The 27,282-nt window shown below is 40.6% G+C and overlaps 1 protein-coding gene across 1 annotated transcript in view; it reads right to left on the minus strand.

Moving 5' to 3' along the window:
* The window catches only part of cdh13 (cadherin 13, H-cadherin (heart)), a 374,372-nt gene that overhangs the window by 211,766 nt on the left and 135,324 nt on the right, over positions 1-27,282 (minus strand). The window contains exon 4 of the mRNA XM_020639134.3: positions 13,423-13,536. Within this exon, the coding sequence (XP_020494790.1) occupies positions 13,423-13,536 (114 nt within the window). The remainder of the gene's footprint in view (positions 1-13,422; positions 13,537-27,282) is intronic.

Below are 27,282 nucleotides of genomic sequence, written 5' to 3' on the forward strand. Positions count from 1 at the left end.
TGTACGAGTCTGTCTGCCTCTGCGTGTGTGGGAGCTGCGATGGGAGAATCTCACCCCCTTTCTATCAGCTCTCATTACCACCCGAGCAGACATGAAAGGCTGCAGGGCATGTGATTCTGGAGGTAGATGACAGGAGGTGTGGTAGCTCCGCAACACCAAACGCTTCCAAGCAGCCAGAGAAAATGAGCACCAAAACAATAGGTCGTCACCGGAGTGTGTAGCTGAATGCTTGCTGGCTTGTGTGTGTGTTTAAAGCCTGATAACACCCCCCTCTGTCTGAGTGTCTGTCAGGTGTGAGGATGGCAACAATCAGAACCAGCAGGAATGTTCAAACATGTGCACACATCCAGAGAGACTCAGTAGGTTTGTCTCCATATCAGATTTGTAAACATTGATACGATTCTAGTAAAAAAAAAATCGAATGACCACCTTTACTCACAGACATCAAAAGTTGGAGTTAAGGTTTTATCTGTAATAAATACAGACAAACACGTTCATTGCAAGGCAAAGTGTGCCGCAAAGGTCAGAAACTATCATCGCACTTAATTATTATCATGCCAGTTCTGCACAAACACACCCACACAAGCCAACTCAAGACCAGTGCAAACGCATGCTCCCCATGCCCCTGTGTATTAAGGGAAACATGGGGAGGATTCTGACTCTTGCCTGTTTGTGTGTATGTGTGTGCTTGTGCATGTGTGTGTGTGTGCGAGAGAGAGAGAGAGAGAGAGAGAGAGAGAGAGAGAGCGAGAGAGAAGGAGAGAGTATGCAGTAGCATCCCTCAGTGGTGCTTCTGTTATCCCTGTCAAGGTCACAGAGCCAGCTGTGAATGACAATCACTGGCCATGAATGGGCTCCTGGGACCAGGCCAGGCTGTTTGTGAGAGAGAGAGAGAAAGAGAGAGAGAGAGAGAGAGAGCGTGAAAAAGAGAGAATATATGTGAGACTGAGAAGACATCGTAGTTGATGGACTGATTGGACCCAAGTGTACAAGAATGTGTGTTTGTGTGTGTTTGTGTGTGTGTACAAGCATGGCAGGCTTGCACCAGTGCTCCGCCTGATTGTCCTGCCACTCCAGCCTGCTAATGACAGGGACGAGGTGAGGTGGAAAGGCCTGCTGAAGACATGGACGGGTAGAGCCGTTCTGAGTCAACAGCACAGGACAATGGGAAAGCTAAGGCGTTAATTAAATTAATTAAACGGCTTTGATTGACTAGCCAGGCCGCTGCTAATCATTTCCCATCAGCCACTGTGTCCTGTGTCAATCACGACAAGCCTCAGAAGGGCTGCAATCAAGAGGACCCCCTGTTGAAAAGAGTGTCATTAAGAAGCACGTCTGTGTTAAGAAGGTCAACAGAATCAGCTGCAGAGGGAAAGTCTGCTTTCAACCATGGTTAACTCGGCAGTATGTACCGGCTTTACCAAGTGACACATGCAGTTGTCGGGCAGATACAGATATTAACGGCCAAAATGACCGGCTGGGACATATACCTAAAAAAAACAATAATGATGAATTAAATATTGGTTTTCCCACACCTGGATCACCAGTCACAATTCATACTCTAGTGTACAGTCTCCCCTTGCTCTGCATTTCCTGTGTTGTGGAACCATTCCTATGGGGGATGAGGGCAGACTGATGAAATGATTTCATCTGTTCTGGTTGATGGCAGAGTTCAGTTGAAGAAGTAGACCAAAGAAGAGAATAAGTAATGAGACATAAGTACTCAGACATTTTAATAATACAGTTCATTTTAAAGTGGAGAATAATTTAGTTAAGTAGATTGTAGTAGAATGTAACGTTATATTACTGAATGATGATTATTGATGCATTACTGTCCGTCACTTGTTGCAGCTTCTAAATCTGGAGCTAATTAGAACGTATTTCATAATGCTGTGGGCTTCTTTTCATTTCTTTTCATACAATAAAACGATTTTTAATAACAAGCTGAGTCTGCAAAGTTGAGAAAATACTACAATAAGGTCTGTATAATCTAATGCGGTTAGTCATTTTTCATCCTGGTTTTGTCAAAGTATTGTCATGTTCCAGGAAGAATGTGCGACTTTTTGATCCAGTAGATGTCGCCCTTGAACACCAGCATGAAACCAAAATAAACAAACTGCTCTTTGGCAACATGTCTGCTATTCTAAAACCTCCGCTCTCCTGCAGTGACACACCTCCAACCCCTCTCCACTCGCATTCAAATCAAGGAGTTATCAATTAGAACGCACTTTAATTAAGCACCATGAAGCACAAGCGGCGGGCAAAATTGTCAGTATATATTTCAACCCTTTTCCTGCTTATTTCAGACTTCCAGATAATAACAAACTAGTTGCTTGTAATATTCTGCTCATGCAACAGAATAAGGAGTCATTTAATTTTGCTTAAGATTACTCAAAGACAGTTCACATCTCATTACTCTGCTTTTTTTATTCTACATCTTTTCAGAATCTCATCCTGTCAAAACAGATTCTCCATCTGCTGGACGTGTCTGCAGGTCCAGGAATGACGAGGAATTTGCATCAGACATTTTTAACTCTCCGAGAGCTAACATCTGTCACAGACAATGTTAAACAGGCTGAAACACACAGCAGGAACTTCCTGGACTTCCCAGGACAATTAAGATAATCAATTAGTCTGAATGATGAGGCCTGCAGGCTGTCTGCTTTCAAGTGCTGCAACATCACACAACAAAACATGCTCACTTCCTGTAAGCGGCTCAGATTCATGATCTTGAATTGTTGTTTTTTTGAGAGTAGGAGCAAAAAAACAGACATAAAACAGTAAAGTGTTGGGGAATAATGAAAAGGAAAAAAAGTAGGGTAATAAAGGAAGGCAAGGAAATGTGTAACAGTTGACAGATAACAGATAGAAGACAGCAAGAACAGTGAAGTGCCCAAGAAGACGGACTGACAGGCAGAACCAATGTGGATGAACTCTACACTGAAGCAATGGAACGAAAGGGCCACACATGTCCATCCTCCACACTTTATCAGCCGAGGCTTCAGCTGAACCAATCTCTCCATGCTCTGCTTTATTGGACCTGTCATTTCAAGTCCTGCATTTTGTGCACTTGTGGGATCTGTACTCCGAGGTAAGGAAGGATAAGGATAGATTTAATGAATGACTGCTCCAGGGCTGCACAGAAAGTAACGCTGGCCTCTCAGATTCAAGTTCTGATATCATGCTGAAACTTTAGTTTGTTCTGTAATGGGGCTGTGTTTTTTTTTTTTTTTTTTTAAAGAACGTTTTTTTCTGTGGGCATGCTGACAGCAAACTTCTATAAGTAAAAACATTGACTTTCAATAACTAAGTACCTTATAACACCTGAAGTCTGATTTAAAGGATATCTATTCTGCTCATCCATATTTAAATGTATACATATAATGTTACGATGTTGGATGTCCATACTGAACCTCTGAAGATGTATTTTTAACATGAGATACAGAGTTGTTGGCATGATCCCCGGACGTGGTCTCCTGCTGCTCTGAACAAGACATTACCAGAACTTGGCCTGAACCTGACGTCAGGTTCTGCCGACGTATAAGAGTATAGTTTGGAGCAAAGTTGTTTGGCATGCCCACCTGGGCCGCTCACTCAAATTTCCCTGCGACTGCAAACAGAGCTGGCCAATCAGAGGGAAGTGGGCAGGTGGCGAGGTGGGCCAGACAGCCGACAGCTGAAATTAATCGTTCCAGGCAGAGGCTGAAATGAAGGATTTAACTGACGCCAGTATCAGATACATAAGGAGGTTTTCAAGCAACAAATCTGTCCACATTACTCCATAGGTGTCCCAGACTCACATCATTAATTGTGAAAGTGAGTGTAATAGATCTCCTTTAAACTTATGGGATGAATCTACCATTTAGCTACACCGGAGCGGCTTACATTATCATGAGTCCTACATACTTGTGCATTGGTGTGTCTGTGTAGCTCTGCAATACTCCACCTTCAAACGTTAGTTGGCTGTGCCATTTTTAAGCCAGTTCTGTCACCAGTTTCCGGTTATGTGTTTGTGTACAAGAAACCATGGTGACGGAAACAAAGCGTATTATGTTGGAGTTGGAGCTGGTGAACATTGAGCAGCAGTTGATTAAACTAATTATTGCAAAGAAGAAAAGAGCGGAGACATCGGAGGATCCATGTGTGTGCTTATTCATCAAATGAGAGGAAGAAGAAATGCACGTCAGATATTGTCAGATGTCGGCAAGTAGATTTGATGAATTGGTTTGTAGTACACATCATGTAATTTGTACTTTTTTTTGTGCCTTACGGTACTATAAGGGTCAGCCTCATCAATCTACTGGACAAAAAATGTCAGAAACACAACTAATTCATCAAATACAGTGAGGGTGACAGCTGTCAGTCAAACAGTCACACTTTAATCATCAACTCTGATTGGTCTGCCACAAGATTGAGTAGAAGTCTTAGTTTTCTCGACATTGAAATTATAGTCATTTGAAACCTCGAGGAGATGTAGAGAAAGTGTTTTAATGTAGGAGCGAGATGATGGCCTAACAGCCAGGTGATGGAGAACAAAGGTAAAAATAATAATATCATGTGTTATCTTTCATGTCCATTATCTGGGTTGTACATTTGACTTAAAAGCCTGTCTATAAAGATGTGTTTTAAGAGGAGGTTTAAAAGATGACACTGATCGTGTAGCCTCTAACTTCCTCTAACAGACTGTTTCACAGTACAGGTGATCTAACAGAGGAGGCAGAGTCACCTTTTGTCCTAAGCCTGGACTGTGGTCCAAGGTTTTGGGTAGCTGGAGCTGTTTGATTTTTGAATTTGAAAAGACAAGAATAAAGAGATTTGCAGTAGTCTGAATGAGAAAATATTAAAAGCACGAATGACCTTCTCCAGTATGACTTTATTTGTGTTATACAACTAAGCTGGTAAAAGCATGACTCGACTACTGTGCTCACCGGCTTGTCAAAAGCCTGGTTGCTATCAAAAATCACTCCTACATTTCTATCAGCTGGCACTACAATCATTCATTTTTATATCAATCATAATTTATGCTGGAGAGATCATTGAGGGGCAGCTCTCATTTACACAGACATGGAGTCATTACAGAATCAATTAAAAGACAGACAACAAATCATTTAAAGAACCAGAAGAAAGAGGAATACAAGTAACATCAACAAACTGGAGGATTTCTAAGAAGCTAAGATAAGAAAAATGAATACGTAACTACAAGAGTGCAGGAAAAGACTAAGAAGTACTAAAATAATTACTTGAGCTCAATGAATGTTATAAAAATGAATACAATACATAAAACATACCTGTGTAAAACAGTGTCAAACAGAGGCTGAGGTTTAAAATTAGGTTTCTAAAATGTCCAAAAGGTTAAAGTTCATTGCCCTCATGGAGATGTTGTTCAAAGAATAAGAAAAAAACAGATTTACTTGACCTGTCAGGACTTGAGGAACATTCAACAGTAACTGGTTTGAGGAACATGTCTGGTAATGCCCAGCTGAGTAAAGGTCTGTGTCCACAGGCAGCCTTTTTAGTTCTATACCGCCCTCAGATTCAGCTGTTTTGTGCCGCTGCCCTCACAGCGCTCTCAGTTGAAAACAGTTTAACTTTTGGAACAGTGCAGCACTCATCAACGTCACTTCTCCCTCACTGACCAATCCAAATCATCCATCAGGCTTTATCAACAACAATGGCCTATGGGCTGATCTTTTCAAGAGAACAATTTCCAGTTGAGGGTAGAGCTGCTGCTGATGTCAGGACATGACTTCTTTACATAGTTTTTATGTTTTCTTGGTGATAATTCCTTCAATTAAAACAAATATTAAGCACAGGGAGCTATCTTAAAGACAACAACGGGACATCACCGAGGGAAGCAGAAGTTAACTTAGCAACGATGAGCGCTGGGGAGAAGGAGAGGAGGTCTACAGCGCTGTCTGTGGATACAGGACCTGATGTTTGAGTTCTGTGAAGTATGATGTGAAGTATGATGGTCATCCTCAAATGAGAGCGTATGAATCAAAAGATGCAGATGCATATCAAATCTTTCCGTGAGAGAGGAACACCCACGCTTAATGTACAAGAAAAAATGATGTGTATCACGTAATGTGTAATACATCATGTGACAAACCTGCTTTCATGCACTGCGTTGAAAAACACTAAAACTTCAGTTTGATTAAATATAATAGAAGAAAGTTCTTTGAAATCCAGTGTTTGATGGCCTTATAACTGTTCCTGGGTGGGTTAAGGTCGTTGGGATAGTTAGCTCAGAGAACATAACCAAAGAGCTAACTCACTGCCAAGAAAACATGAAGATGCATTCATGCTTTTATAAGCACTACTAAGATTGCTATATTCATTGAAATGTTAATGGCTGTACAAGGTTCTTCTTTTACCCTCATGGAAACAGCCCTGAACTAAACGGCCCCTTGTATTTTTATCACAGTTTTATTCATCAGATCCAAGGCAGCAACATAATTCATTTGAGCAGAATTAGCTGCATATTTCTCATGCCTTTTTGTAGAGGGAATACCTAAAGATTCAGGCAGATGAATCTGTAAAGTTATCTTTGAATGAATGAATAGGCAGGAATAAAAAGGACACAGTATTCGGGTTCCTTATTGCATCAATTTTACAGGCAGGATATACATAATATATGCAATCATATTGAATGGACTGATTGAATCACTAAATGATAGAGTGATATAAATGAGACATATTTTCTCTTGAATTCTGATGTCAGTCTCATCCCCCCCCCTACTTAAGTAGTTTAAATAAACATTTAAACTACTTAAGCTATGATTGATTTATCTCCCCGAATATTTGAGCAGTCTTAAAAAATGGTGCTCTCTGCAGGGACTCAAGTGGCTTGTACGAGGAGGAACATTAAAGCATATCAATTTCATTGCATGCTCCAGCTGCTGTGCGAGTTGTTGTGAGCTGTTTATGGGCCCCAGAGGGAGGGCAGGGGAGACACCTCTGTATCAAAACAATTCCACAGCTTGCAGGAGGTGTGACATAAACAACAAGGTTCTTAACCTTCCCCTGTGAGTCCCGCTGACAGCCAATCCTCCCTTACCCCTACAACACAAACACACACACACACATGCGCACACACGATCAACAAATACACACACTGCACACACGTGCATGTGACCACACGGTCAAACATGTCAAATTGTAGCTCTCTCAATCTCAGCTCTCCACTGCTTTCAACTTCTTATCATCTGGGGAGAAGGAGGGAGCATGAAAAATGAATGGCTGCCATATGGAAGTGGTAGGTTGCATAAGAAGAGGGAAGCTATTGGTGTGGAAAATCAATTTCACCTAGACTCCGACATATAGCTTCAATTGGGTAAAATAGCCCACATTAAGCTGTCTTCTCATGCAAAGCTGGCGGTGGAGGTATGGGAGCAGGATGGAGGGGTACAGGAATGAAAGAAGGATGGAGGGATACAGGAATGAAAGAAGGATGGAGGGATACAGGAATCATAGAAGGATGGAGGGATACAGGAATGAAAGAAGGATGGAGGGATACAGGAATGAAAGAAGGATGGAGGGATACAGGAATCATAGAAGGATGGAGGGATACAGGAATCATAGAAGGATGGAGGGATACAGGAATGAAAGAAGGATGGAGGGATACAGGAATCAAAGAAGGATGGAAGGACACAGGAATCCAATCCACATTGTGTGCACCTCATTACATTACACCTTTTAAGACACTTTAAAGCCTAGTGGCTAATTCAAGTGTTAAAAAATATACTAATGTGGAAGTGCAAAAAAAAACTGCATTTCTTCTGAGAGGTTGGCTGTTAAACCAACGAGTCCTCATTAGGTCCATTAAAACAGCACGCTTTAAGGAAAAAATGTCTTCTCTGTAGTTAATTTCTTTTTGGGGGGTTAGATTTGTTAAATCATCTGTTTTAATGTATTGAACCTTAGATGTTATTCATGACTTTGCATAATTTGGTGCATTGCTAAATTACTGGCTGGTTTGCTGCAGCTGATTGACAGGAGGCCTAAGGCCCGCCTCAGCTCCACTTCTTTGTCTGTTTCTAGATTGATCAAAAGTTAGATTGAGACAGCGTTTCCTACATGGTGACCACAACAGAAAGGCTTCAAACCTACAGTAACCAATGGGTGACATTACAGAGGCAGAGGTGATGTTATGAACATTTTGTTTTTTAGCGTGCAGCGAAATGTGAAGCATAATGTAGAGATAATATCTGTTTCCAATGCAGCACAGATATCTGCTGACTCTCGTCCCTCCCTGTTCCTGTCCTGTATACAGTTCACCAGGGGAGATATTTGCACAACTCCCTGGTGATTAAATTTACCCTCTAAAAAATCTCACTTACTGGTCCCATGCACACACACTAAATCCACTGGCTCCCCGCCATTCTTATTTCTCTAAGCTGTTGAGTTTCTTCACAGGGACCACATGGAGGCTGGTGGCCGGTTTCTGTTCTCTCCAGGGTACAATTATATGTAATGTGCTCGGTGGCGGATAGCCCTCTGAAATGGAATCGCCAAACGGATAATATAGCCACATATGGCGCTGGGCGTGTGTTAACTTCAGACCCTGCGGGGGAGCCTTTCTGAGGGTTTAGAATCTATGTTATTATGTTGACCATTTGTTCAAAGTTGATTCAGGTGATCTGATTTGCATGCACAATTCTAACCATAGAAAAGTTAAGCATGTAATTGCTTTTCACAAGAAATTAAGTGAAGAACTTTAGCAGAGGTTACATGCATTATGTCATTTATTTTACAGTCAAAATACTTCAACAGTGACAAGCAAAGCATAAAACCTCAAAATGAAATAGCACTCTGTCTTTTGAGAACAAGTCAGGCTTGAAAATCTCTGATCTATATTGGCTTAATGATGTTGGAAAAGAGATACACGCCTTCTGCAGGACTAGCAGCAGCAATGTCACAGCTTCAACATCCACAGGGAGTCCTAATGACGGCAGAGCTGATGAAACTTCTTAATATCAAAGACGTAAATTAGGTATCAAACTGTGACGCAATACACTATTTTCCCTTGTCAGTCTGTAATTAGGTAAACTGAGAGTAAGAGGCAAGTCTCCACTGGGATCTTCAGTTTTCTATATACTTACAATTTAGCCATTTATTCTATTTAGCACACCAAATATTAATTTATAGCAAAAAAGGGGTTTCTGAATTTATGAGGCAAAATGTATTAAAGTATTATAGAGGGACATAAAAAGATGAAAGATGAGTCAACAGATAATGGAAAAGACGTATGAGAGGAGAAATCGGCCGCCTCTCAGGTATTAAATAAAAATATATATGAAAAAACTTCACATAAAGTTATCCTTAAGATGAAATATAGATTCACTAGCTTGAGAAAATGTCCCTGCACTTAGTGTGATAAGTGGTAGAGTCCTTGAACCTTCTGATATTTAACTACCTCCAGAATTAATAAAACATCTCGTATGTGTGGCACACACATTTCATCATCTATCACCTCCAGAAATGCATGAGACATCTATAATTTATAATTGAACTGGCATCAGATTCAACCCCCTGCTATCTATTTTGGTACAGCCAATATATTTAAAATGATATTTAACAGAGAAGGTGAAAGGGTAACTGAAGGTGACCAGAACACCTAAATGATGTCAAACTCACAAACACAGATGCACAATGCTAACAGATTACAGAGTGCCAGTTTAAGCCAAGATACTTTTTATTAAGGCCATGGCCTGCAAAGCGTGCTGTTTTAATACTGGACCTACGGGGACTCCTTGGCTTTAACAGCCAACCTCTCAGAAGAACTGCAGTTTTTTTTTGCACTTCCGCATTGGTTTTTCATTTTGAGACTGGGAGATGGTGAGAGATGGTGAGAGATGGTGGGAAAGGGGTGAGAGACCATGGGAGATGGAGAGAGATGGTGAGAGACAGTGGGAGACAGTGGGAGACAATGAGAGATGGTGAGAGACAGTCAGAGACAATGGGAGATAATTGAAGATAATGGGAGACGGTGGGAGATGGTGACAGACGGTGGGAGACGTTGGGAGATAGTGAGAGACAGTGGGATATGGTTGGAGATGGTGGGAGAGAGTGACAGTATGTGGAATAATAGCTATGACAGAGAATAAACAAATTGGAAAAACCCTCAAATAGCTCTAATCTTTCTTGTGTTCTGGAGAAGAGATGAACATAAAGCCTTGTTGAAAGCCAACTGCCTGATGCAACGCCTCAGGAAATCTTTGCTCTGCTTTAAGGCATTTGAAACGCTGTTCCTAAAGTTGTACTTGGAAGTTTGAGCCCGGAGTAAAATATAAAAATAAATCCATTCCTGCTCATCATGATATTTGGAGCAGAGTTGCACTGATATCTTTATTATTGTTATACGATTAAAATAAAAAAGTCCTATTAAAGAAAATATTGTGCTGTTAGAGTTCCAATATCACCTCTGGTTGCACAATGAGATGTTTTTAGTGTAGCAGTCTTTTCTTCAGCATGGTCACCGCCAACAATATTGTTACAAACTGTCCACTTAAGCAAAAACATATTTCTCACATACACAGCTCTGGAAAATAGGGTCTAAATATTTCATTTGGAATTCAGGAGAAATGTTGTAAACAGTAACACTAGTAACACCAGGGGCGGCAGTAGATCAGTCTGTAGGGACTTGGGTTGGGAACCGGAGGGTTGTCGGGTTAGGAACCGGAGATTCCCCGGTTCAAGTCCCAGTGAGGACCAAAAATAAGAAAGTTGTTCTGGTAGCTTGAGAGGTGCCTTACATAGCACTGCCAAGGTGCCCTTGAGCAAGGCACAGAGCCCCCAACGCTCTGGTGCGCTCCCTGTGTAGCAGCCCCACTCTGACATCTCTCCACTAATGCATGTCCACAGGTTCTGTTTGTGAATGTGTGTGATTCAGGCGTGAGTGAGAAGCATGTCTCTTAATAACAGAGTGAAAACAAGGATTTCCCTCAGGGATTAATAAAGTATTTCAAAATTAAAAGACATTTCCAGAGCTGTGTAAAATATAGGCAATGAGTTTCATGGTGCAGCTGTTGTAGCATTTATAAAGATATGTATCTACTAATACTCTTATTCTACATGTAAAATACAGTATATAAAAACTAACACAAGCTTGTGAAGAGTCTGCAGGCAACTCCTTCCTCATTTCATGCACATGGGTGCAGGATGCTCACTGTCAAAGACATTACTGACACAGAAATTAGTTGCCCTTAAGAAAAGAAGAAGAAGAAACCCCTTTGAGTGAGATATGTGGACTGTGATTATCTGCTCCCTGAACAACACAGAGGTTCATCTCTCCAAACCAAGTGTTTCACTGCAAACACCTCCATGAGTTAATGACATATTAAAGTATTCCAGGCTGCTATTTATCTCCACATCTGTTCCCTCTCCAGTGAGGAGTAAACAACATATTTGTAGACTTTAGCAAAGCTGTGTTTTTTTAAATCACACTTGTCTTTTCACATATGTATACAGCTCCTCTGTTTGTCTCTGCGATTATAATCTCATTTAAAAGTCTTTTATTAATTAAATGGATGACATTCTCTGAATCAAAACCTCAACTCAGGGCTGGTTTGAGCTCACGCTCTCCCTATCATTAGGTTTTTTTGTAAAACGTACTTTTTTTCATGTCGATGAAAAGGCCTTTTATGATGTAGTTTCATGTTGAAACTTCACAAAATCCAAATTTCCAACGATCTGAGGTCCAGCAAAATGTCTTAGATTTACCTGGTTTCTTTAACTTGGTCAGGAAACAACCGTTCAGTGGTTTATCAAATACTTTGTGTATTTCTAACTCTTGTTATATTCCAATATTGATAGGCAAGGGACACCATCTGTAGTTTTTATTATAAGCTGTTTACATCACAGGTTTAAAAGCAGCACATAGTTTTAGAAACTTATCAGAGAGAATTAAAGAGGAGGAAAGTAGCAGCAGTGCACTCGGTCAAAGCTCCACTCGGATGGAAAAACTGCTGCTTGAACTAAAATTGGATCAAGTCGTTTCATAGGTCGAAGCTGAAGTATTAATCAAGCCATTGTTTCTTCTGCTAGTTCTCTGCCAAAGAAGACCTCATTCAAATGTTGCCTTTAAATGAAAGAAAAGAGCTTGAACCTCTGCACTCTGACAGAAAGTTGTACCTTAATAGATTTTTACTCCAGGGTATTTGTTTTTTTAATATAAAACAATAGCTATGAGGATAAACAGAATGGTGAATATTATACTTTTCATTCAAGCAGGAGTGAAGTAGCAGTGAGAAAGCTAGGAATTAGTTAATGGTGTACGACAGATCTAAATGTCAGATAGATGTTTTCTGAATTTTTTGAGTTATTGGGATATAAAAATAAACTTTAAGGTTAGTTAAGGCTTTGCTAACATGTTTAGTGTCGGCCCTTGGTGAGTTTATATTGTATTATTATATACCTGCTAGGTTTAAAAGAGTGAAGGGGAGGTGAAATTGAGTCAAATATTTATGAGCAATAAGCCGAATACAGTAAATATAATGGTGTCTGAAAATGAAAAAACATTATATTTCTTTAAAGGCTCAATACCAACTCACTCTGTAACGACTGGATCAATAAATAAAACATATTCAGTGAACTTTCTGAAGCATGTTGTTATACTGCAGCAGTGGTATGAAATGATAACAGGCTTTCACACTTCACAAAACTCCTGAGAAACTCCTGCTGTTTCCAGGAGGAGCTTCATATGTGAAAGCAGACAGACACATTTTTTTATACTTTGACTGTACTGACAGTTTCTCCTGCCAGCTTCCTAATATTGTTTCCACATTAAGTGAGCTGATGTGAGAACGCAGCAGGATATTATCCTCAAGCCCGTAGGAGGGGGGCGTTTATATCCTATGACTGCTGCACGGTGCATAGAGTGTATGAACGCCTCCATTAAACGGCTGCATTACGCTTGATGTTCGTCAGTATGTTGTGCTCCACCCTTTTGTTGATAGTGTGATTCTGTTGAACTACACGTAGCGTTGATATAAAGGCAAATATTTTCATCATGGCGTCGTATAGCATTTGACTATTTCGCCATGGGACAGTGCTAAGCTTTCCCACAGTGTCTCTGAGTGCACCACAGTTCTGTGAATCCATGAATGTGGAGCTTTGGGATTCAGCATAAAACTGTAAAGGGCAAGAATGATTCAAATTAGGCTAAAACTAATAAGTATTTTATCTAAACACAAATCTAAAATAGCTGCCAATATTAGCACTACACCAACCATAAAAAAAAGAATCGTGTCAAATGGCTTTTTTTGTGGCTCAGTTTGTTTTCTCTCCAGGGTTATTATTTTGAATGAAACACCCCAGACACATTTGTTTTTCTAGTCATGAAAAGGTTCCAGGGTTAGATCTTGGATTGTTGTTGGGGACTCGAGGCCACCTGGCTATGAGACAGCATTGGGTGTTTCTTACCCGGCCAATGACCTTGGGGAAAGGGGCTCTCTGGTTCTCAGTTATGATCACAGGTGGGACCAGCAGGGATCTCTTAGATCTGTGTGGCAACGTCTGGCCAACACCCAGGATATCCTAAAACACAGAGAAGGGACACAAGGTTATTAACGTTACAAATAACAATCCTTAACATTGTTTTTCCTGCATGGTCACATTGAGTAGCTAGAAACATCATTGCATGTATCCATTGAAGATATAACATCTTATGAGGAACAACATTGTACAAATCTGATTGTTTTGTTTCTTTGACCTCAGATTAACTCTGATCCCATTTTTTAAGAGCTTATACCTGGACATACAACCACACAGTCTTGATAGTTAAACAGAAGCATTGCTATCTGATGCATCCTGATAACCCCACAAAATCTTCAGTTATTTCAGAGGGAAAACCATTCTCTGCATTCTGCTTCATAAGTTAAATACATGAACAGGTATATGAAATTCAAAATCAGTGAAAATGAGACAAAAAGACAGCTTCTAATACACAGAGTACATGCAAAGCGTTAAATGCACCACAAACTGTACTGCTGAGTAACGTTTGAATGTATTTAAATGACCCATTATGCAATAATGTGGTGCAACACTGGACCATATCTGCAAATAAACCTTGTTGCAAAAGAACATGTAATTCACAGTGCAGCTATGAGCAGTGAGGGTAAGAAAGTTGGTGTTAATTGCGCCACAATATTTATAACAAGAGATGTTAAGCTCAATCATTCCAGTTATCAGGATATACAGTACATTTCCCTTTCTGTATCACCAACAAATACTCTTAAATCTGTAAACATTACTTTTACATGAATGTTTCTGATATGATAAAGGGTTAAATCAGTCCAGGGCTGTCGCCAGCTCAACCCCTGCGCATCAGCACACTCTTTGTCCACATGTGTAAAATGGCTTGAGTCCCAGAACTACAAGATCACGAGAAAAAACACACAAACAACATGTTGCTTTGTCTTTCTGAGGATGGATTGCTGTTCATCTGGTGTTTGTTTTGACGTAATGTTGATAAAGTGTTGAAAAAATAATACAATTGTGAGTCAGTTTACGGTGGTTTATTTTGAAATTGACCCGACGCTCTGTGCATTTCCTTGTCTGACTTCCTGTCCGTTGGGGATTAATGTATGAAGAAACGCATGCTTTAGTAAGTGATGTAGGAGTGATGCAGATGCATGGCCCCTTTAATGTAAGCACCAGAGTTGTTTTTTAACTATTAACAAACCTGTGTTACTGACATAGAAATTGAGTTCTTCTAAAGCTTGGGATGTCATCAAACTCTCCCGCTTAAATCATTTGCACAGAGATTATGAGTTCTTTGATACGGTACGTTCTTTATTCTCTAAAGTCTGCTTTGATTGTGGATGAACTTAGTCACTATGTTTTGTTCTAACAACAAATTGAACAAGATTTGAATTCCGAGAGCTCTGATTTGCTCCTCAAACCGGCCTCTGTTCCAGGCTTACAGCGGCCTGGGCTCATGAGCATTACATCTTAAGGCTTGTAAACAATAGTTTCCAAACAGAGCTTGTTTACTCTGCCTTTGTTGACCGCACCAGACTCGCCCCTTTAGACACTTTGTAGAAAAGGAGCACTTCTGATGTTTTCCTGAAGAACTTTTTAATAATAAAAACCTGAACAAAAAGCAGAGACAAATAACTAAAAGTAGATGTTCTCAACAGATATCTGATCTGCAAATACACTGCATGTAACCACAGTATATTGTCAACAAAAATGTATTCACTGCTGAAGTGTCAGAGGAATGACAATGACAGGAAGTACGTGTTAACAACCTCGGTAGTTGAACCGAGGTTAAAATGAAAACACACTTTTACTATGAAGGAAAAATACAAACCTGGGTGTTTTTGGGGATTCATTCGGGATGCAAATAGTCCCTTTTGTCCTTCATCTTTTGTATACTACTTTACAACACCTTATTGACAATGTGCAGAGCATCCAGATATAGCCTTGAGTATGTGTGTGTGTGCAGGGGGCTGTTTGCCTGTTTACTGTTCACACTGCTTTTGGCTGACAGTGAAGCTGGCACCATTTTTACTGCTGTCATAATGACGGAAAGAGAACAGGTAAGAGGGAAAAAACAGAGCCATTTGTTTACAGCACAGAGCTGCCACTTTTACAGAGAGGGCAAGAACACACGCACACACACACACACACACACACACACACACACACACACACACACACACACACACACACACACACCTAACCACCTCTCTCTCCTCCACCCCTCCAAGCGACAAAGGTCAGAGAGAACACAATGAAACAGTAATCATAAACACAAGTCGACCAGAACAAAGCAAAGACACAGCGAGCGGTCTCTGAAATGGCCACTCTTATCGAGCTCACTGGGGGATGACCTTCCAAATGTCAAAGACCGAGATCTAAAACTGGACCTGAAGCAGTTAAACAGAACACTGCTCATAACTGTGAGGGATTATTTGACCTATTTGGTGTCTAAAGAGCACAGTCATGTGTGTGTGTGTGTGTGTGTGTGTGTGTGTGTGTGTGTGTGTGTGTGTGTGTGTGTGTGTGTGTGTGTGTGTGTGTGTGTGTGTGTGTGTGTGTGTGTATGTATGTGACCAGTTCACCAGCCAGTTGATGGACTTTAAAGCGCTGCCTGTAGGCTTGAGTCTGAAGACTGGGGGGGAGATGAGCCTATCGATCCCATCATGCACAGGTCTCAGCTGTGTGATATGTGTGGAGAGGCAAACAGGCACCACAAGGTAAATGTAGTGTCTGGATGTGGAGACTGGTGACAGGGGTTAGGGCTAAGACCGATCATGCTGTCAAATCCACGTCGGCACTGAGCTGAGAGACAGTGGATATAGGGAGGGAATGATGGTGATTTAAAACCTATCAATGTTCTGCAGGAGGATCAGGATGGCGAGACACACTAACAGACGTGTTCAGGTGGACTCAGCTTGCTTGTCCAGCTTCTCGTTACTCGGCATCATGGAGAAGATAGTGTGCTCCTTCAGTCACTCTCAGTTTTATCCATGTTTGCAGTACATTCTCTCTTCTGGTAAAATAACTTCTCTCTATGCCGTTTCTCTTTAGAGTTTGCATTACTCATCCAGAGTTTCCTTACAGCTCAGTAAGATTGTCTTTTTGTCATGTTCATTATTTACTGCTGCTCCATTAACCCTAATTCAACTTCATTACATTGGTTTCCCGGATTCTGTTTCCACTGCTAAAATAAACAAAGCGAATAGCAGGGATGAAAGTTTCATAAAAACAAAAAAAAAAGCAGAGATGGATTGATCGTCCAGCTCATATTCAGCCGTGATTGGTGATCGGCCAGTGTTAAATATATCCCATTCTGTGCCAATCTCAAATTTATACATGCATACCATGCACACAGCGACGCTAACACCAAAGACACACACACACACACACACACACACACACACACACACACACTCACACACACACACACACACACACACACACACACACACAGTTAACAAGTTGTCGGTGTAGCATTGAGGTGCCCATCAACAAGAGGGTTGACACATTGGCCTGCTGGAGGATAAACAAATATGTGTCTGTTTATTGTGGGGACAAAGAGAAAGGATTCAGTAAAAAGGAGATAGAAGACTCAAAAATGCACATCTACAAAAGTGATGATTGTTAAATTAACTTAACACAAAACGCAATGTGGTGGAGGATATCGTGCCGTTTAAAGACTGGTGCATCAAAAAAAGTCAAAAGATTGTGATGTAACAAGTCAAGAAAGTTGAGTCTCTCCATTGACGGAAATGTTCAGTTATATGGGAGGAATAAGAGCTAGGTGAGCTTAGAAAGCTTAAGAAATGGTCGGTTCAATGGGAGTAATGACAGCTAGTCATTCAGAATGACCTGTTGCTATGGACGCAGATTAAACTGTAGGTTCCAATGGACTATTTGTTGAGTGGAAGATATAAATTAAATAATTTACAAAACAGTAAATGACTGATTTCCTAAGTAAGTGCAATAAGCAGGCCTGTAAAGTGAACCAGTTATTATCAATCTTCAGGGTTCAATTCCCATTAACTAACCCGCTGACTAAGAGCTCCTTTTGCTGTTCTTTGTACAATTACAATAAAGGCTTTCTATTATATCCCATAATTAATGCACATTAATAATGAAAGGATATACAATGACATGAAGACTCTTTGTAGCTGCAAATCGTTTACAGAGGCAGCAAGAAAGACAAAGACGAGTGAGAGACTGCAAGCAATAGTCCTTGCTAATTGTCTACAGTTATTTTTTTGTGCAATTCAGAATTTCTTCAGGAGTCAGAAAGCATGCAGCTGGAGAGGTTTGCAGGTAGGAATGATTATGTAACCTCATTAACAGTGTGTGTTTCATTATGAACATAAAATTAAATGTCCATTGAAGAAAAGTGAGCTTGTGCTGACAATTAGAGTTCTTTAAAGAGAGACCATCAGAATTGGAAGGTCCGACCTTAAAGACCCAACAACGATATTATATTTTCACCTTTCATGATTTCAGTCTGTGAAACTGAGTAGCTTTGCATGATTTACAGCTCAAAAACCTTCTTATTTATCTGATACTGGCGTCAGTGAAAACACTAATTTCAGCCATTGCCTTAATCGAACAAGTTTCAGCTGTTGTCTCTTTAAGGCCCCTCTCTCCATGTGTACACTTTATCCTGATTGGCCAGCTCTCTGGACATTTAATGAACGCTGCAGGGCTGCCAAGAGAGGGCTGCTCTCATGTGCTGGTAGAACAGCCAATGAAAACAGCTTAATCTGCCTACGTGGAGAGATACAGGTCACTCAAGAAAGTCTGGCTTTCATATCAGGGAACGCTCACATGATTTGCAGAACAAGTACTTTAGCGCCCTCTGCAGACTCATCCTGGGAACACTACAACATACTGTATGTTTAGATCATGATCTAAGAACTTTACCCCATGTTTAGTATGGGCATCCATATATATATATCAATCAATCAATCAATCGTTATTTGTATAGCGAGGTATAGAGACGTTTCACAAAAGAGCATATGGGATAACATGCAGGAGGGATTTCTCCTTTGTGTTCTTCTCGTTCTTGTTGTCCACACTGCCTTGGTCTTGAGGTGGAGGTCGGAGCAGGCCGTGCATGAATGAGGACGGCGGTGGTTGTGGGGACGACACAGTCTGATGGTGGTTGCTGGTCGTCAGGGACATCAGGTGGTAGTAGTGCCAGATCAGCTCGCTGAAGGTTGGGGGAGCTCTGTCTACTTGAGAGCCTGGCTTCTGTCAGTTTTTAAATGAGGATTATTAAAATAGATCAACGTTTCTAATAAATTTGATTTTGATAATCGGCCAAAGAAACTAATTGGTGCTTCTCAAGTTGAAAGATAAACGTACTTAAGTTGACAGTATTTATGTAATATACTTTGGTAAGAGAGTCTGGTTGTGTTTGTCACTCCCTGCATTAATGAGGAAGAGGAATATGAAGCCTTCATCACTGTCACCTGAGCACAGAGTTACTGTGGCAGGAAAGTCATGTCCTTGTCTATTCTGCCATTTTCACTCTCAATGCTATATTGAGAAGTGTCATTACTCATTCGTGACAATGTGTAGGAGAGCCGGTGAGAAATGGATTATATCAAGGCCAGCATCGGCCAGTGGTGACAGGGATGTACAGCTAGTCGATGTGGAATAAACTCCTGGATATGCAGCCCTGTCAGCCAATCAGTCACTTTGCAGATCACACTGTTAACCTCACTTACAGTAAGTAAATGTGTTTATTATGCATACATACAGAGCAACATATTTACACCCTTGACTGATATCACAGCTCGCTCTGCGTTTTGACAGCATCACGCCTCACACTGTTAACTGTTGTCAACCAAGCATGAACACCTTTTATCTCAGTCATATAAATATAGGGAGACACTGTAACCGATAATTATTTCAAACAGTCAGTTATCTGGAATAATTAACTCATCTCAAACTAATGACAACATGATTTTCTTTGGTGTTAAAAAACAACAACCTGCCTTTTTTTAGTCTAAGTTACTGTCATCATTCGTTTTAAATACAACTTTCTTTAGAAACATAAGATTTGGTCTTCAGTGCCGTCTCATTTTCAGACCACTATGGTACCTACAGGTGCGAGTGGGAGTTTAGTGACGATGTAAAAAAAAGAGAGATTCTGAGCTCATTCAGCAAAGAATACTTTGTGTGCCTGCTTGGTTTGTCAAGTGTGAAAGTGTAAAAAGCCAATTTCCTGTTGTATCGAGTCTCCTGTTGTGTCTTATTTGTGTTACAAGAAGTTACCACAACAATTGTGCAAAACAGCTGTCATATCATTATTTACATTCAGATTATATCAGGTTTATATCCACTTTAGTGCTTTTGAACCCATTTGTGTGCATTTCTATGCATTTGGACAAGAACAAGCCCATAAGTCTGAGAATGAGACAGTAATGGCAGTAGCTCAGTCTGAAGGGACGGGGGTTGGGAACAGGAAGGTCGCCGGTTCAAGTCCTGGTGCAGATCCAAAGTATGGAAGTCGATCTGGCTGCTGGAGGGGTGCCAGAAGGGTGCCCTTGATCAAAACCCCCATCGGCTCTGCCACGCTCCCTATGTAGCACTCTGACATGGCTGCACTAATGCATGTCCACAGGTTCTGTTTGGTCATGCGCGATTCGGCCTGTGTGTGTGTGAGAAGCATGTCTCTTAATAACAGAGTGCGAAACCAGAATTTCTCCTAATTTCTCCACAAAAAATATCATATAAGATGCTACGACCACCAACAAATGTTCCCTGTTTCCTCCCTTTGACACTTTTTCCTACATTATTGTCTTTTTTATCCTCTGCTGACCTGAAAAAGTCATCATGTGAGGATTCCTGTTTCCCTCGACTTCAGTCACAGGCAGCCTTTCTCTCATCTGCAGCTGCTTTTAACTAAATCTGAAAGACCTGAGCATCATTTTCATAATCTAATTTTAGCGTCTCTGCTTCAGTGGCCGCCTAATTTTAGGACTCATTCCCAAATTTTAACAGTTACTTGAATCCCCAGCCTTTAAGATGCCGCTGAGCTTAACTGGAGTTGACCACCCAAACCACTGGAGATGAACACAGTTTTTGTGGAAATAGTACAAAGTACAAATCCATGTACTGATGCTGAAAGTCGTGTAAGAACAATGCTTTATTCATGGCAAACATTATCACCAGATCAGAAATGATGGGCTTCTTAAATATCCATTTAGTTTGCTAACAAAAGTCAATAAGACAAACTTCATATCCAATGTTTGAAAAGTGTTTGCTGCTAATTTTATAGCCAAATACTTTTTTTCAAACACATGTCCTATTGTTTGTTTTTTGCTCACCTGATATGAGCCAACGTTTTTTCACAATTAGCACCGCTTGCTTGAATCATGCATATCAATTATTTGTAGGTGAAGGTTTGTTTTGCCAATCTTGTAAATTAGAGATGACAGTAAGCTCTTTCGTTTTCCTCTGCAGCACTCACTCCCACACATAAAAGCTCAAACAAAAACGTTGAAGTAATAAGCAGATGCATTAAACCATTTCAGGAAAAGATGGAGGGTTAAGAGGAAGCAATATAACGAGAGGCAGACAATAGACAATTCAGTAAACAGATTAACAAATGACAGCTAGAGAACGAGCGGAGGAAAAGATAGCGTGAGTGGGATGGAGACAGGGAGAGGAGATTATTTGTGTTGTGCTGTACAATATGAGATGTTGTGCTGTGGTTGCAAGATGTCACATCTTAGTCATCCCCAGAAAGCCTCCCTGAACACTGGAAGCTTGCTTAGAGGAAATCTATTTGCCATTGCACGGCGAGGATTCTTCCCAGGATGCAATATTGCTTTTCATTCAGGACGTGAAAATGGATGAAACATAACAAAAGGAAATATAAATAGGCTTTTGGACGAAAATGATTTTGGGTTTTATCAGTTTCAGTTGTTACAGTTGAATGGTGCCTGTAAATGCGCCCTGAAGGTAAGCAAATGCTCTGCATCCCTGTTGTTCTGCACAAACAAACCAATACAACAGAGGAGAAGCACACACACATAAAAAGGCCCATATCTTGGAGGGCGCATTTGTTAAATTGAAATGCATTCTACCATTAATTCAAATATTGATCGGTTGAATTCAGAGTCGTTTATTCCCTTTTTTTGCAGAGTTTTGCTCATAATAGGAATCATTCATCAGCTGCCTCTCTCCCTGTGGGCTTGTGTTACAGCAAACTAACAGCATGCACAGAGGTATTAAAAACAGATTCTTGCAACCTTCACTCACAGCACTCAGTTATTACAAGCCAATATTTTCTGCCTTGATACTATAATTACGCTACAGAATCCACCATGGGAAGTTTCCATTGTGTGTCTTACAGGAATCAATGGGACGTTTGGCTAAATGCACAATCTGATGTTTACAGGAATACTAAAAAAGGGAGTTAATTTCTTAAAACAAAGTTTCAAAAAGAAACCTCCGGTGAAATAATTGAAAAGTGGTGATAAGGCATCCAGGACATTGAGGACAGTGATTGGAGACTCAAAGCTCAGATGCAGAGTCCTTCCACAAGTCAATCCCCGGGCTTATTGAAACAAGCTTCAAAATGTGCCAAGAGTTAGTTACTGATTCTTCAGAGGCTGCTGCTGTGAACTCGTGTTTGATGGAGCGCTTGAGACTGTGCAGGAGGGTAAGTGTGGAGGGACTGCAGGATAGGGACATAAGCAGGGACAAACGATGTCCTGACGATGTTGGTCCCAAAGCTGGAGGATCTACAGCAGATTCATTGATAGTGAAATAATGAGAGTTTAAAAAATCATGCCTCACAGGAGGACACTTTCATTAGCTCTGGGATGTCTTCCTCTCTGTCTGCTTATGCTACAACCTTTTTTTCATGTTTGTTTCTCTCACTACCATCTACCCAATTCATGCTATGTGAGTGTGCATGCTCTGCAATAGAAAGTTAAGGACATACACTTTATGTTCTTTAGCTGTTGTGTGTCTACAGAACTTTCTCAGTCATAACAAAATATTTTACAACAATAGAATTTTTTTTCCAGACCCCTTGAAGTCCATTGGTGAGATGTCGCCATGTTTACGGATCTAACCAATCACCTCTGTCCACAGAATGTCATGGTAACCAAGAAAAAATAGGCTAATCAACAGAGCTACAAAAATACAACCCAAGGTCCGGGCCGTGTCATTGTTACCACCTCACTTCCATGAGTGTTTTGTATTTTAACCTGTGTCTGTCTTTCTGTGTGTATCTGTATAAGTGTGGCCCTCAATCACACTCGTCCTGCCAATGAACTTGCAGACTTGGGACCCATCCACTTAGAAAGCTTCTGCAGAATAAACAAACCACATACTATACTACTAGTACGTACTGATTTGGCCAAAATGCAGTATTCAGTATGTGAACAACTGCGAGATCCGCAGTATGCCAAAAATACCAGGATGTCATACTGATTCGGAAAAAATGTACAGTATGCATCGGACCAGTCTACCTGGCGTACTGTTTCCCACAATGCAAAGTGCCAGGTCAGAGATCAAAATGCCGGAGCGCAGCTGTTTGAACTCGTCGGTGGCGGTGAGTGAATATCTTGCCACATTATGGTTATGAACCAATAACAAATATGACATGTTCATGTATCTATATGTCTTTACATACAGTTACAGTTACAGGGTCCTTGGCTTGCTATTCATATTATTCACAGCTGAGTAAAAGTTGAACCTGAATGTCTGAAAAGTATACTACAACTTTAATAGCATGCCAATCATATTTCAACCCAGGGCATTGTGTATAAAAGACAGAATATACTAGAGATTGTAGACTTGTTTTATTTTAATTATGTTAATTACCTCCAGATGGGCTGTTTTCTACTTCCGCATTCCAGGACTGGAAACCAGTTTAACCGTGTAGCGGGTTTGACAAGGTTTTAATTTTGGGGTGCCAGTCAGAGTCAAGTCTGACAAATAAAAATCAAATGCAAACAAAAAATAGTCAACCTGCACAAAATATGAAATAAGCAAGCGCCACAAAATAATCAAACAAAACAGCAAGGTGATTTCAATAATATATATTTTCACAGGTATCAACCACACTGCAACAAAATGAATGTGCGCACTGTGTGTGCGTGTTCACAGTCTGGGTTTGTAAAGCAAAGTTCCCTCCCTTCCGGCAAAAGTCCGCTCTGGTAACCCACAACCCACAGTTTAGTCCATTTCAATCCAATGTTCAAGTACAAAACACAAACTCTGCTCCGGGTTTTACCGCAGCCTCGAAAACAAATGAGGAAACAAACTCAAAAGAAAACCAGCGTCTCTCTTTGCGGTGCAACAATCAAAACACAAAGAAACAAAAGACACACCAGGTACTCACGGTACCAAAGTTTTTAAGTCAGTCAGTAGGTTTAAGTCAGAGTTGGACTTTTCTCCACCGATATCTCCTATTCCAGGGAACAGCTGATCCACCCAGAACAGGGAAATAACAAATCCAACAGGTAGTCGGGCCTGACAGCAACGGACCTCCAGCGACGAAGAATTTAACAAACGGCTATAACACGAACTTTCAATCACCCTCTATGCCGAGGTAACCTTCTCCTTCACTGACTTTTTTCCAATGACTGTCCGCGCCGATCATCGGTGACTTGCACCTATACAAATGCCCTTCCTGGAGGACGGATTCAGACTTTGCGGGCACTGTGATGAATGAATGCGCTACAACCGTGCCAAGCATACTGCAAAATAACCGACGACTGGCAGTCATACTACGTACAACTGTTGAACTCAGTATGCAGTATACAGTATATACTGCATACTGATTTAGATAGTAGTATGTAGTGCGCAGTTTCGAAAACAGCCCCTGCCTCTACACATCAGTCTTTGCCAGACTGTTCTGTTGGCCAGTGTTGTAATGTGCAGCGGCCAGACTTAATTCTTGTAGGAGGGTTTTTTCTTGTTTCTGACTCACAACTCACTTTGAAGTTAACCTCAGCTTCATCGTTCATTCGGGACCTCAGTATGTCTACCTCACTCAGCCATGCTCTCAGCTCCTGCCACGGCTCCACCATAACTCTGGCTCAACTCTTCACCTTCACACTCTCCAACTACATAAAAAACAACACTGAAGTCTTCTGTTTTCTGCTTTGGGGCTCAAGAACGACACACATGTTTGTGATAAAACTCAATATTTGACAATATTTCTGTTAAGGCTGTATGTTTCCTTGTTCTGTTTGTCTCCCCTTCTATTGTCTTGAGCTCTGCACAGGTGAAGCTACTGATGACTTAACGAGGTGTACCTGGCCTCAGTGCTTATAATGTGTTGAGTTCAGGAGGAGAGGCTTTGGAGTTGGGACTTCTATGTCTTTCAGTCAGGAATTGTGTGTAGTAAAAAAAAAAGTAGTTCTGAGTTGATCTTCGTTTAATGATTTAGTTTGTGCTTTAATTATTAAACCCTTCATTTCGACTTTGGTAAAGTGTGTGGTGTTTTATTGGGTCAATTTGTGGATTGCCTTAACCTATAACTAAAAGAATAATATTAAATATAAATGTTTTTAAGACTTCTAATTCCTCAGTGAGAATGTTTGAACCTGGAAATCCTAATGGACACAACCGGATGCATGCAGTGCACAGATAATACCAACAGGGACAGAAAGCATGCACCATCGACCTTGTATGGCACGTCAAAAATGGTGGATATTTCAGCATGAATATTGACTGGATTGATGCAACATACAGTAAAATGACAGTTTATTTTCTGGCTTGTTTTACAGTGAAACCATGTCCAAAAGGTGTGTATCATATTACATACAGCAGCTAGGTTAGGTGATATTGTCATATGCTCAAAGTGATAATGCTAACATGCTGTAGCTAAACAGGGGGAGAGTTTGTAATACATTAGGCCTAAAGGTTAGCACATGTTGATATGGAAATTGCTAATTAGCACTAAACAAAAAAGCACAGCTGAGGCTGATGGGAATATCATTAACGTGGCTTATATGTGGTTTTAAAATGTCCCCCATGGTGTCATGGAGGAGAAGTCCGTTGCCAAGGTAACACCCATGGACTAGCTAACCAAATAACTGAGCGAGAGGCACAAACAAATGAGACGCACATCACGTTGAAAGGGATGGAAACACTGATTAAGCTCGGGGCTTGAGGAAAGGAAGCAGCAGGACTCTGAGCTACGCAACAGGAAGACAGATGATCACTGAATAAATGAAGAGAACCCTGACTATATCTGGAGTCCAGGGAAACGTTTTCCTCATCAAATTAGTGTGCATAATCGAGGTATATTCAGGATATGAATGGGGACAATGGTGCTGATTCAGTTGCACAGAGTTTCGAAAGCAGCTGATTCTGCTGGCCGCAGAAACACTTTTTTTTGGAGACTACACACAAAAGGACACATTTGCAGAGAAACAAAGCTCAGTGCTGAGGTGCAGGCTTGCTGGCCAAGCTTCCATATAAATTGGAGCTGGCCAGTAATTCCCCATAAACCATACCCTGGTGCATACTATTACAGATGTTTGTTTTTCTTTCCTGTAGAAACGTCATGCATGTACTAAAGGAAGAATGTGTGACTTTTTGATCCAGCAGATGTCGCCCTTGAGCACCAGCATGAAGCCAAAACAACTTGCGCTACATTGTTGTGTTAGCATGCTTGCAGACTTGGGACCCATCCACTCAGAAAGCTTCTGCAGAATAAACAAATCACATACTATACTAATAGTATGTACTGATTTGGCCAAAATGCAGTATGCAGTATGTGAACAACTGTGAGATCCGCAGTATGCCAAAAATACCAGGATGTCATACTGATTCGGAAAAAATGTACAGTATGCATCGGCAGTGAGTACAGTATGTTATTCTTCTTTTCTCTAGTCCCTCAATTAAACAACTTTTATACGCAAGGGGAGGAGTCAGCCCCGTCCATGTAAACACAATGTAGAAACGGGTAGACAAAAGCTCTGAAAACATCACAGACAGTGGGACTCGGGTGTTACACTCATTGCAGACAGTCATGACTCAGAGTTATTTTCAGAGGATATACTTGGTTTCTATTATATGTGAAAGTGTGAAAAAAGGGATATTCTTCCTTTAAAAACATGAGGAAAGTGAAAAAAGCACAAAGTTTGTAAAATATGGTTCGATATGGTTCAATAATATGTTTTAAAATAATGACCGATCTTCAGACATATTCTTAAAGGTGCACTGGAGAAGTGAAACAGTTCTATGCTATATTTTCTGAACTACACAAATTTAATTCAAAGATAAAAATGGGTCCCTGGAACACTGTTTGGAGCTAAAAAGCTACCAGGAGAGTTACGGTTTCACTGTTGAGTCACTTCTCACTCGACATGTTATCTTCAAACAGTGTTACAGGGAACACATCTTTCTCTGAGGACAGTTTGTGTATAAAATATGACTTAACTAACTTCCACATTTCTCTTCCAAAACTCCATAGTGCACCTTTAACCCAAAGCTGCTGGGAGAGAAAGAGAGGGAGAGCACTGTCTGAATTGCACAAATACATAAGGAACATTTCAGTACCAAAATGTTGCCAATGTATACTTCAGCAAACATTGCAAAGTCTGCCTCAGTGAGAGTGTAAAACATATGTGAATTTTCTGGGACAACTGATAGTGTTATAAACGCCTTTGATCTGCATGAATCTGGATCAATAATCCAGACCCTTAATCATCAAATATTAAATCCTAAAAATCTGCAGACAGATATAAAGCTGTGCTCAGTTCATATTGCCGCTTGCAACAGTGTTAGAAACACACATCTCTGGTGATAGTGATGACATGTTCGTCGTAT

This window comes from Labrus bergylta, chromosome 7, assembly GCF_963930695.1.
Source record: "Labrus bergylta chromosome 7, fLabBer1.1, whole genome shotgun sequence".
NCBI lineage: Eukaryota > Metazoa > Chordata > Actinopteri > Labriformes > Labridae > Labrus > Labrus bergylta.